This window comes from Trichechus manatus, unplaced genomic scaffold (genome assembly GCF_000243295.1).
Source record: "Trichechus manatus latirostris isolate Lorelei unplaced genomic scaffold, TriManLat1.0 scaffold00002, whole genome shotgun sequence".
NCBI lineage: Eukaryota > Metazoa > Chordata > Mammalia > Sirenia > Trichechidae > Trichechus > Trichechus manatus.
In genome coordinates, this window is record NW_004443938.1 from 18,955,793 (window position 1) to 18,969,441 (window position 13,649).

Below are 13,649 nucleotides of genomic sequence, written 5' to 3' on the forward strand. Positions count from 1 at the left end.
GGTGTTGGATTTTCTTGTAGATTATGGAGATTAGACCTTTGTCTGACTTGTACTGTCCAAAAATTTTTTCCCAGTCTGTAGGTTCTCTTTTAACTCTTTGGTGAAGTCTTTTGAAGAGTGTAGGTGTTTGATTTTTAGAAGATCCCAGTTCTCTAGCATCTTCTGGGGATTGAGTGTTAATGGTTATGATTTGTAGCATGTTAATGCTGTGTATTAAGGCCTGTAGCATTGGTCCTAGTTTTTCTTCTATGAACTTTATAGTTTTTGGCTTTATAGAGAGTGACTTTATGAAGTAGTTAATTGGTGGTAATCTGAAAGACCTCCATGGGAAAAAGATGGGGCACTGAGCTTCTGTAAAGGTTTACAGCCTTGGAAACCCTATGGGGCAGTTCTACTCTGTCCTATAGGGTCACAATGAGTCAAAATCGACTAGACAACAATGGGTTTGGTTTTAGGTTTGGGTTTCATCTGAAAGACTAGGGACAGTAGTAATTCTCTAGAAATATTGACCCTAACAGAGCTGTTATATATGTTTTTATGGTTCATACCATTGTCATGTATAGGTTCAAAGGACATAATTTAAGTCAGTGGTTCTCCACTGGGTTGATTTGGCTCTTACAGACATTTGGCAATGTCTGGAGACATTTTTGATTGTCATGACTGGAGGTGAGGATGATGTTACTGTCTTAGTTATCTAGTGCTGCTATAACAGAAATACTGCAAGTGGATGGCTTCAACAGAGCTAAATTTGTTCTCTCACGGTCTAGTAGGCTACAAGTTCAAATTCAGGGCATCAGCTCCAGAGGAAGGCTTTCTCTTCTCTCTCAGCTTTTAAGGGAGGTCCTTGTCATCCATCTTCCCTTGGACTAGGAGCTTCTCAGGCACAGGGACCCTGGGTCCAAAGGATGGGCTCTGCTCCCAGCACGGCTTTCTTGCTGATATGGGGTCTCCCCACCCCCAATCTCTGCTCACTTCTCTCTTTTATATCTCAAAAGAGATTGGCTTAAGACACAATCTAATCTTGTAGACACCTCATCAACATAACTGCTGATAATCCATCTCATTAACATCATAGTGATAGGGTTTACAACACATAGGAAAATCACATCAGTTGCCAAAATGGTGGACAATCACACAATACTGGAAATCATGGCTTAACCAAGTTGACATATATTTTGGGGGGACACAATTCAATCCATAACAGTTACTGACAAGCATGCTTCTAAACATCCTACAATGCACAGGACAAGCTCCACGACAGAAAATTATCCTGCCCAAAATGTCAATAGTGCTGAGGTTGAGAAATTGATTTAGGAAATAAGATGACTATATTATTTTCACCATTTGTACCTTAGATTTAAAGTAAAATGGTAATAATTTTTGCAAATGTAACTTTAATGAAACCGGCCTTCTTGGATCTAGAATAGATCCAAGGAAATACAAACCCAATTACAAAAGTCTTCAAAAGTAATATCAGACTTTACTGACATTCTATTGAAAATAAAATTTGAACCACACGCACACACACACATACGTATGTAGATGTTTGTCACACAAGTAAATGCCTTTGTTTCAGTTAGCCTTTGCTGTGTAGCAAACCACAGACTTAGTGGCTTAAAACAGTCACAGTTCATCATTTGTCATGGTCTCTGAGTTGACTGGTTAGTTCTGCTGGCTTTGCCTGAGCTCATATGTAGCCATGTTTATCTGGAGGATTGGCTGAGCTACAAGATTCAAGATGGCCTCACTCATGTGTCTGGCAGTTGGTTCTGGCTATTGGCTGGAACATAACAGTTATTCTCCAAATGGTCTGTCTTCCCCCAACAAGCCAGACTTGCTTCCTTACATAACATGTCTTGGGACAGCTTTACAAGATGGCAAATGCAGAAGTGACAAGACCTCTTAAGACCAAGAATCATAAGTCACAAAAGATCATTTCTGCTGAATTATTGATCAAAGCAAGTGCGATTGCAGTCAAATTCAAGAGGAGGGAAAATCAGTTCTACCCCTTGATGAGAGGAAGGGCAAAGTCACATTGCTTTTTCGTATTCATATATTAAATATGACATTGACTAAGGATAGATACACCTAAGAATTCACTATTTTATATTTATGACTTTTCATGATTCTGATCAAATATACATTATGCATCATTATGTGCATCTCATGTATTAAGTGCTTCGTCCCACAAAACTACATTTTTATAGAATTCGTTAGATGTATTGGAATGTATTAATATTGGAATATATTACTGTTAACATTTTAAAAAGTGCCATCTGTTAAAAGATATTGTCACATATTTTGATTTTTTTAACTTAGTAATGCTGTTTCAAAGCTAATGATTATATGATTCTGTGCCACAGTTTTGTATAATAATACATGACAGTACCAAAAAAGGACCATACAGTTAACATCTTTGTAGACAGCTGATTTTTCATAATTGATTGCAAAGGCTCCAAAATAGCCCAGTCTATCTTTTATTGTGACCAGTGTGCTTCCAGGTGCACTGGGGTAAACCACAACTGTGTGGTATCAGCAAGTCACTGTTATTATGACTCACCAGGAAGAAAACTGTGTGACAGTTTCTTAGTGGTCAAATTTAATCACGCTGCTAAGTTGGGCCTCCACCACCTGTCTGTCAGTTTGTCATACAGTGGTAGCTTGCACGTTGCTGTGATACTGGAAGCTTTGCTGTCCCCCAGTGGTGGACAGGTGTCAGCTGAGCTTCCAGACTAAGATAGACTAGTTAGGGCTTGGCAGTCTACTTCTGAAAGAATTGGCCAGTGAAAACCTTATGAATAGCAGCCCCTTAGGTTGGAAGTCACTCAAAATACTACTGGGGAAGAGCTGCCTCCTCAAGTAGAGTCACTGTACCAAAAATAATTGATCGACATTCAGCCATTTCAGGAGGTAGTATATGATCAAGAATCAGTGGTACTGAAGATAGAGGACCAAGCTGCACTGAAGACATAGGCGAAAAACAAGGCTCCAGGAATTGATGGAATACCAACTGAGATGTTTCCATAAATGGATGCAGCATTGGAAGCGCTCACTTGTCTATGCCAAGAAATTTGGAGGACAGCTACCTGGCCAACAGACTGGAAGATAGCCATATTTATGCCTATTCCAAAGAAAGGTGATCCAACAGAATGCAGAAATTATTGAACAATATCATTAATATCACACACAAGTAAAATTTTGCTGAAGATCATTCAGAAGCAGCTGCAGCAGTACGTCAGCAGGGAACTACCAGAAATTCAAGCCAGATTCAGAAGAGGACGTGGAACAAAGGATATCATTGCTAATGTTAGATGGATCCTGGCTGAGAGCAGAGAATGCCAGAAAGATGTTTACCTGTGTTTTATTGACTATGCAAATGCATTCGACTCTGTGGATCAAAGCAAATTGTGGATAACATTGCGAAGAGTGGGAATTCCAGAACACTTAATTGTGCTTGTGAAGAACCTGTACTTTGGCCAAGAGGCAGTTGTTCAGATGGAACAAGGGGATATTATGTGGTTCAAGTCAAGGAAGGTGTGTCAGAGTTGTATTCTTTCACTATATTATTCAATCTGTATGCTGAGCAAATAATCCGAGAAGCTGGACTATATGAAAAAGAGTGGGACATCAGGATTGGAGGAAGACTCCTTAATGACCTGTGATATTCAGATGTCACAATCTTGCTTGCTAAAAGTGAAGAGGACATGGAGAACTTAGTGATGAAGATCAAAGACTACAGCCTTCAGTATGAATTACACCTCAACATAATGAAAACAAAAATCCTCACAACTGGACCAGTAAGCAACATCATGATAAACGGAGAAAAGATTGAAGTTGTCAGGAATTTCATTTTACTTGGATCCACAGTCAATACCCATGGAGGCAGCAGTCAGGAGATCAGACAACACATTGCATTGGGCAAATACACTGCAAAAGACCACTTTAAAGTGTTGAAGAGCAAGGATGTCACTTTAAGGACTAAAGTGTGCCTGACCCAAGCCATGGTGTTTTCAATCGCCTCATAGGCATGCGAAAGCCGGGCAATGAGTAAGGAAGACCAGAGAAGAATTGATGTCTTTGAGTTATGGTGTTGATGAAGAATGTAGAATATACCACGGACTGCCAAAAGAATGAACAAATCTGTCTTGGAAGAAGTACAGCCAGAATGCTCCTTAGAAGCAAGGATGGCAAGACTTCATCTCAGATACTTTGGACATGTTATCAGGAGGGAGCAGTCCCTGGAGAAGGACATCATGCTTGGTAGAGTAGAGGGTCAGTGAAAAAGAGGAAGACCCTCAACGAGACGGATTGACACAGTGGCTACAACAGTGAATAATGATAATCATGAGGATGGCATAGGACCGAACGGTATTTCTTTCTGTTGTAGACAGGTCACTATGAGTTGGAACCAACTTGAAGGCACCTAACGACAGCAACAACAATGTGGTGATGAATAAGAAAATGGCAAATAAGTCCTTAGGATTTAATTTAGAATTTAGATTCTGGTGGTGGGAATAAATAGGCATCCAAAGGATGGTGGTGTCTTGAACTAGATTGACATTGGTGGAGGTGAGATATTTAGGAAGTAAAATTGACAGCAATTTGTAATGGAATGGTCGTGGGGGATGAGGAAGAATAAAGAATTAAGGATGACTTCAAGATTTATGACTCAAGAACTGATTGGATTTTAAGGAATAAAATTGACAAGGGATCAACTCCTAGTTCTCTGTGATTCTTAGAACAGGAAGATTGATTTTACTTGTGGGATATAGACAAACTTTAAGAAGCCCTGGTGGTGCAACAGTTAAGCACTTGTCTGCTACCTGAAAGGTCAGTGGTTTGAATCCACCTACCAGCTGCTCTTCAGGAGAAAAGACCTGGCAGTCTGCTCCTATAAAGATTTACAGTGCCGAGGAAACCCAATGGGGCAGCTCTACTCTGTCTTATAAGGTCTCTGTGATTGGGAATTGACTCCACGGCACACAACAACAACAGCATAGACAAACGTTATTGTGTTCAGGACTAACCTAAATGTTCAGTAAAATGTTTAATGAATTACCTTTTTTACTTTTTCAATAGAAATATAAAGCATGAATATATATGAAAACTTGGTGAGACCACATCATGTTCTGAAAAGCTGAAGACAGAAAAAACATTAATAAGATTGTTAATTATTAGGTACCTTTAAATAATATTCCCTTAAATACAATAAGTGTATACAAGAGAACCTTATAAACCTAGATCCTGAGGGTTAATTCAAGTCCTTGTCAACAGCATAATAAAGCAGTGCTATTGTTTATATATATATATATTTTAATACAAGTTGGTAGATATTCGTTGCATGTTTCATATTGCTTCCACAATTTAAACGTATTATGCTGTTGGTATCAGGTTTAATTACAAAATCCTGCTAAATTTTTCAAACTTTTACATCAAAATGAAGATTTGATGATATGATGCAGTTTTAGAAAGTGTTTTCCTTTTGGGAAAAAAGAAATAATAAATAAAATTAGGAAAATCTAACTTCGAATTCAGCTAGCTATGTCTAATGATATTGTTCCAAAACCCACTGCTGTTGAGTCAATTCTGACTCATAGCAACCCTATAGACAGATATTATTAGGGCCTAGTAAAATCTGGTTTTGCAAACATAACGGAAGAGGAAACATGCCGAGAATCTCACATTTAGATGTATATGATGCTACAAAAAACATAATTTGAGCTTTCTAAAAAACAGCTTTTTAGCTAAGTTTTAGTTTTTAAATATAAACTCAGAGATTTACCATCAAATGAAACTTAAAATAGCAATAGTCTCATGATGTGGTAGCAGTAAAAATACACGGTTTAAAATCGGAAGTAATATAGTATCAGTAGATTATGTACTTAAATGTATACACAACACATTATGCTAATTTATTTTAAAATTTTAAAACATTGACATCTTGTAATCTTTATAAAATAGTATGTAATTTGAAATTGAGTGGAAACATTTGCACACTGACACTCTGTCATCTAGTTTAGATTTAGAATGGATCTTATATATTATAAAGTATCAAATGCCATCAAATCTAGCTTGATTACTGAAAATCATTCAGGTGTTACATGCCTTTGTTTATAGAACTTAAAGATTCTAACATCAAACTCAGGTTGCTTTAAGTATGAATTTATTATTTCCATGTGATTAATTTTTATATGATTAATGTAGTAGTGTTTATGCTATCCCTAGAGCAGTAGTATAGTGGCTTAAGAACCAGATTTCAGGAGTCTAAAACTTGGCTCTGCCACGGGATGACTTTGGTTAAAAGTACTTAACTTCTGTGTGCTTTGGTTTTCTTATCTGTAAAATGGGCATAATGATAGTTCCTGCTTCTAGGTTTGCTGTTGTGATGTTGTTAAGTGCCGTCAAGTCGGTTCTCATTCATAGCGACCCTATGTACAACAGAACAAAACACTGCCTGCTCCTGTGCCGTCCTCACAATTGTTGCTACCCATTGTTGCAGCCGCTGTGTCAGTCCATCTCTTTGAGAGTCTTCCTCTTTTTCACTGACCCTGTACTCTACCAAGCATGATGTCCTTCTCCGGGGACTGGTCCCTCCTGATAACATGTCCAAAGTATGTGAGATGAAGTCTTGCCATCCTGGCTTCTAAGGAGCATTCTGGCTGCACTTCTTTCAAGACAGATTTGTTTGTTCTTCTGGCGGTCTGTGGTATATTCAGTCTTCTTGGCCAACACCATAATTTAAAGGCATCAATTCTTCTTCTGTCTTCCTTATTTATAGTCCAGCTTTTGCATGCGTGTAGGTTTGTTAGAAGAATTAAATGAATTAATACATATATATTATATATAATACATAATAGTCTAATATTATATATATTAGATTACACACACACACGCTCTTGGTTCATAAGAAGTGTTACCTACTATATTAGTTTGTTTGTTTTTTGGTATGTTCTTGAAACTGAAAACAAAAGAGCATTCTTAAAGTACACTAGAAATAATAGCATGCTGACTCATAGCCACCCTACAGAACAGAGTAGAGCCCCATAGGGTTTCCAAGGCTGTAAATCTTTATGGAAGCAGACTGCTATATCTTTATCCTACAGCTGGTGGGTTCGAACCATCAACCTTTTCATTAGCAGCTGAATGCTTAACCACTGCACCACCAGGGCTCCTTCAACTCTTTATACCTCTGCTTAAAGCCATCCTGGATTCCACCTCTTTTTCTTCCTATATTAGTTTTCTCTTGTTGCATAACAGATTACCACAAACTTAACAGTTTAAAACCACACACATTTATTATCTCATAGGTTTCATGGGTCAGAAGATCTGGGCACAGCTTAGCTGGGCCCTCTGCTCAAGGTCTCACAAAGTCGCAATCAAGGTCCTGGCCAAGCTCACTTTCATCTAGAGGATCAGTTAAGGAAGAATACGCTTCCAAACTCATTCACGTTGTTGGCAGAATTCATTTCCTTGTGGCTGTATGGCTGAGGGCCCTGACTTCTTCCTGGCTGTTGACAAGAGGCCGCCCTCAGCTCCTAGAGGCAGCCTGCAGTTCCTTGCCACATGACCCCCTCTATGTCCAGTCCACAGCAAAGCTGTTTGCTTCTACAAGGCCAGCAGGAAAATCTCTCACTCCAGTCTGCCAAGATGGAGTCTTACAGAAAGTCACATGATCATGGGAGTGGCATCCAGCACATTTACCATGTTCCATTGGTTAGAAGCAAGTCACAGGTTCCACCCACACTCATGGGGCTGGGATTGCACAAAGGTGTGGGATTATTGGAGGTTGCCCTAGGGTCCATTCACTACATTCTCCATCTGGGTTCAATTCCTGTAGTACCTTATGTATGGAGCTCCATCTTATTGCATTGCCTAGTAATATGTCCTTGCTTGTCTCCTTCCACCTCTAGATCTTCATGGCAGAGATCTTGCCCTGTTCAGGTTTCTGTGTCCCTTTGTACCTAGTACAGGTCTTGGCACCTAGTTGGTCTCAGTGAACTTTTAAAAAACAGCTTTATTGAAGTATAATTCATCAGCGAACTTTTTATAAATGAATGAATATACACATAAGGCTCACGTGTTGGAAAATTTCAAAGCATTTGCTGATTATTTTTAAAGGAATGGTCTAATTGATTAATATATTTAGGGTTGTACTGACTCTTCTTTCAAGACAACAACTAGCAAAATTAATTAGAAGACAAAATAGTTGTGTGATTGCTTCTAGAGTTGTGAAACTATGTACGTTTTTCATGATGAAACTTTATAGCATTTTGCCTTGTCTAATCAGATTATTGTTTTTTTTTTTTTCTTCTAGATGAGCAAGAGATAGTACAAAAACGCACTTTCACAAAATGGATCAACTCTCATCTGGCCAAGGTAAAACGAATTATCCAGGGTCTTATGTTTACTTAGCTTGAGCCAGTGAGTCATTAAATGCACAGTACAAAGAAATGCTGCTATTGCTATTATCATTGTTACTAATCAACGATATTGGCAATCCTATCAATTTAAATTTCCCTGACGCATGATGCTTGCTAACATACCCCAAAGAAGAAATGGATGGATAGCTAGAGTCAAGAGCAGGTATTTCATGTCAATTCAATACGTTTTTATGAGATATTTCATCCAGTTATAGCGGTTACGAGTTCGGCAGCTAACCAAAAGGTCAGCAGTTCGAATCACCGGCCACTCCTTGGAAACCCTGTGGAGCAGTTCTACTCTGTCCTGTAGGGTCGCTGAGTCGGAATCGGCTCAGCGACAGCAGGTTTGGTTTTTGGTTTTTGGTTTTATACTAATGTGTTTGTCATGTCAAAAGGAGACTTTGTGCTAGATTTGTTTCTGTTTGGAACAGAAAGTAGCAGTAAGTGATGTGACCTGAGCAAAATATTTTTTCTGGGGAGATTTTGACAGTGTCTGTGCTCACCTCTGAGACACTTTGATTAAAAGGTAACCTTGAGGGAGGGATGCTAAAAAGACTGTTAATGTCCTGAGATCGTCCACACTGCCTTTAGATGGTATCAGGTGTCTGTGTGTCTGTACATTGTAAAGGCTTTGGAAAGAAATAGTGATATAAAATAAATTCTAATCTAGCTCACCTTTGTAAAAATAAGTACAGATGATAGGACAGTTGTCTGAATTCACTTAAAGGGTCCCTTGACTGAGAGTGGTACCTGCAGTATGTAAGGTGTAAACCTTTGAGCAGATTTTGATCAGGGACTTCCCCAAAGCCTCTTTCATAGGCCAGAAGCAAACAGAGGACCGCTGTTTATTTCTGTCCCATTACACACACACACACACAATTTCACATAAATGGTTTTATATAATAGTTACTGTTCTCTAGGTATCTATTTCACTTAGCACATCTTTCTATGTCAATAAGTACAGAGCTACATAACCATTTTATTGGCTGCCTAGTATTCCATTAAGGAGCCCTGGTGATGCAGTGGTTAAGCACTCGGCTGCTAACTGAAAGGTTGGTGGTTCAAACCCACCAGCTACTCTGTGGGAGAAAGATGTGGCAGTCAGCTTCCATAAAGATTACAGCCTTGGAACCCCTATGAGGCAGTTCTGCTCTGTCCTGTAGGGTTGCTGTGAGTCAGAATTGACTCGACAGCAGTGGGTTTTGTTTTGGCTTTTGGTTTTAGTATTTATTATATATATGTACCACACATTAACTATTTACTTATTGGTGGCCATTTAGGTGTTTTCCAGTTTGTAAATATTTTATGAAATATTATAGTGGGAGTCCTGTGCATACGTATTTATATACTTGTGTGCTTTTTCTTCTTAGGATAAATTGCTGTGAGTGAATGAGTAGTCAATAGGAAAGCACATTAAATATGTATAATATATATGTGTATATGTGTGTGTATATATACACACACACACACACACACACACACACACACACACACACATACATAAGGAGCCCTGGTGGCCCAATGGTTAAGTGCTGGTCTGCTAACCAAAAGGTTGTTGGCAGTGGTTCTAACCCACCAGCTACTCCTCAGGAGAAAAGACCTGGCAATGTGCTCCTGTAGTGATTACGGGTCCCTATGAGTTGGAATTGACTCGACGGCACACAGCAACAAATACCAAATAAGTATATATATATAAATCTTAATATATGCTAAGAACTCTTGTGAATCCCCATTTCCTTACAACATTAAAACACTCCTTAAATTTTTAAAAAATATTTTTCAATTTGATTGGTGAAAATCGCTTATCATTTGTCTTTTTGATATTTCCTTTTTTAAAAAAAATGTAGGCTGAATGTCTTTTGAGATTCTTCAGTAGAATTCTTAGGATAGAGTCGTCTAAGACATCTATATTATTTATGTACTGCATATTTAAAAAGAAGGGAGAAACAGAATGTATGTAATGGCATGCAGTGTATGCAGGGTCTTTGTGGAGGGAATATATGGCAAGAGTTTGTTTTCAAATCCTTCTTTTTATTCTTTCAATTTGCTTTATATATTCATGTTTAGCTGGTTATCATGGTGATGGGAAGTAGGTTTTACAATATGTCTCCTTTCTGGTCTTTTTCCAAGGTTGCAATCACAACAATCTTGCTGTTTCATGTCAAAATATTTTAAGTCCTTCTCATTCATGAAGGGGTTTCTAACCACATGTGAAGGTGAACCAGTGCTCCAGGATTAACTGCAATTTTCCCTCCACCCCTACTCTGCCTCCATCTCCCTTCCTTCTCTGGCTTTCCTGCCTGTAGTGCTATAATCCAGGCATGTTGTCAGAACCTATAGTAGAGATGGGGAAGTTCAGCAAGTGTGAAATTATTCTGTACTGTGTCATTATCTCACCTTCCCAAGGACATTGTTTTAACTTTTTAAGGCATATGCTAATTCTTAGAATTTCTTTGTGAATTCTAATAGCTCCAAATACAGTGCTGAATATCATAGAGGTACTTAATAAAACAGTAACTGCAGAGTGTTTATCTTTTGTTATTTTTGTTTAAATAGTAAAGACATTATCTTGGTGGAAAAAAACAAAATAATGATTAATTTCAGACCCTGTGCTAAGTGCTTCACACAGAAACTTTCATACACCTGGCAATTGGTACTGCTGAGATTCGAATCTAGACTTGAATCTGAAGGCCATGCATTTTACCCTACTTTGCACATTTTTGCATAGTTTGCACGGTAACATTTTGAAAGGCCCAGAAAAGCATTACTTCTGCAGCTGCCCTGCACTAACACCCTCTTAATGAGAAATAGGTCTTTTCGTTCTTTTTTATCCCCCTCCTCTATACTTGTGATATTTTTTCCCCCTTGGGTCATCTCAAAAACCAAAAGACTGAGACAGAAAAAGAATACCTGTACTTGTTGTCTTGAACTTAGTTATGCCTGTATTCATTCATTGCCAAACTTATCCAACAACCCACACATGTGTTGTAGTGTATTTTCCTTTTCTACTCACTTATATTTAGAAAGCTTCTGAAAATTAAGTCTGACCCCATTACCCCACTTTGGCAATTGGCAGAGTTTTAGGATAGCTGTAGAGTCGATGTTTGTGCCGACATTTGTCTCAGAGCTGATCACGTAATTGCCTACTCATCTCTCTCTTTCTCTTCCTCATCCTTTGGACATCTTCATCTCTATTTCTAGCCCTATCTCTTATCATTCTCCCTCCCATTCCAATACCATCTCTATCTCTGTGTCTGTCTATCCCATCTCCTCCTCTGCACCTTTGCCTCCACCTAGCACCTTCTTATTCTATCTCAGTTTCCTCAAGCCTGTCTTTATTCCCATTTCCATCTCTATTTCTATCAGTATCCTATCCCTATAAAAACACACCTGCATTCTGTAAGTCCTAGGCTTCCCATTCTCCCCAGTCTCATTGAGGTCACGCTTACATATGCACCCCAATTCAAATGGAGGTATAGCGGACTTCATCTTTCCCTGTTAGAGTGTGCTCACTTCTGAGAATTCTGACAATGATAATATCTCACTTACTCCACAAACAAGACCAATTTCATGGTGAATTCTGGGCTAAGATACGGTGTCACTTTTCCTTCTGCCTGTGTAAGAAGGTTTACTCCCAAAGCTGCTGTGTTCTGGGGTGCTAGAGTGATGCTGCCAGACTAAGAAAGACTGGGAATAAAGGCCTGGAAATCTACTTCTGAAAATTAGTGAGTGAAAGCCTATGGATCACAACAGAGCATCATCTGACTCACTTGCTTTGGCCACATCATCAGGAGGGATCTATTGCTAGCCGAGGACATCATGTTTGGTGAAGTAGAAGGCCATTGAGGGGGAGGGAGACCCTTGGTGAAATGGATGAGCACAATAGCCACCATGATGGACTTGAACGTGCCAGTGATCCTGAACATGATGCAGGACCAAGGTCGCCATGGGTAGGAGTTGACTTGATGGCAGCTATCATCTATGTAGAGTTATGCTTGGCCCCATCACTCTAGCACTCCATGGACATGGTCAGCTGGAGTGCACACAGACACATACACACATACACACACCTACATGCACGCACCTCCCTAGTCAGCTGGGATCCACAGAAGCACATGTCACACCCAGGATCTCATAACACACAGATATTCCCCCAGACAACAGTGGCCTTTCAGTCATGGAGCAGGCCCAAAGCCGTACTTGGAATAAAAAACTTATCTCACTAGAAAATAATTCCACAAAGAAGCGACTTGACTTGTCTCACGGACTTTCATTATCCTCTAAGCTTCTTGAAGGCCACTTCGTTTTTCTTATTAAATAACCAAGGCAGGTGGTTTGTCCTATAGCAAAGAAACACCCTGCCCCAAAGACAGAGCCATCACTCCCATCAGCTTTGAAAGGACCCAGTGTTTTGTAATATGTTCGGTTGTGCTTCGTTTGTTGTTTACATGTTTGTTTGCTCTACTTTGTCTAGTAAATACACAATGAATTTGGGCCCCAAGTTCAGTGTGACACCTGACTTGAAACAGTTGAGAATTTCTTCCAAGCTCATAACACAAGGATGGGAACTCAGCCCTGGGATGATGGTAGTAATGACTCTGTCACCTCCGTCTCTCTATTATAGGTAGCTCGGTGCTTTGGCATCATTTCAGATCATCTGACAACCACACCATTTAAAAGAGTTAACATATATTTTTTTGCTTGACTGGGCTTTTTTTCTTTCCCTACAATTTTTTGTTGGCATCTACCAATAAAGGTAGGAAAATGACCTATGTCAGAAATATTTTTTGTGTTGGCCATCAAGACCTTGGACTCCAATTAACCTATTGTTTATGCTGTGTAATGTGCTAAGCTACTTTAGTCTTGAAAATAAGAAAGGAGGAAAGTGTTAAATTCGACAGCAATCAAAAAGAGCTTTAACTTGCTTTGGAATGTGATTTGGAAATATTTTACAGGATCTCTATTGTCAGAGGGCTTTCACACAATAGGCATGGGGATTTTTGTGGATTTAAACTACGATTATAAAACTGCTTCATTCTAAATTCTGTGATCATATCTTCTTACTGCACTCCTTTAACATTTTGAATCAATCTAATAAACAAAACCTTTATTTTAAAGGATAATTTATAAGACTCCTTATCTGGAAAGAAAATTTGTATCTATGCCTCAAAAGCTTTTCTGGAAATTGAACATTTCCAAAAATAGCTTTAATAAGAGGTTGTGGCAGGT

General features: G+C 38.9%; 1 protein-coding gene across 16 annotated transcripts in view; it reads left to right on the forward strand.

Annotated features, from left to right (window-relative positions):
• SYNE1 (spectrin repeat containing nuclear envelope protein 1) overlaps positions 1–13,649 on the forward strand; it is a 540,309-nt gene that overhangs the window by 95,636 nt on the left and 431,024 nt on the right. For all 16 annotated transcript variants that reach the window (XM_023728949.1, XM_004368822.3, XM_023728947.1 and 13 more), the window contains exon 3: positions 8,315–8,376. In XM_023728949.1, coding sequence (XP_023584717.1) covers positions 8,315–8,376 — 62 coding nt within the window. The remainder of the gene's footprint in view (positions 1–8,314; positions 8,377–13,649) is intronic.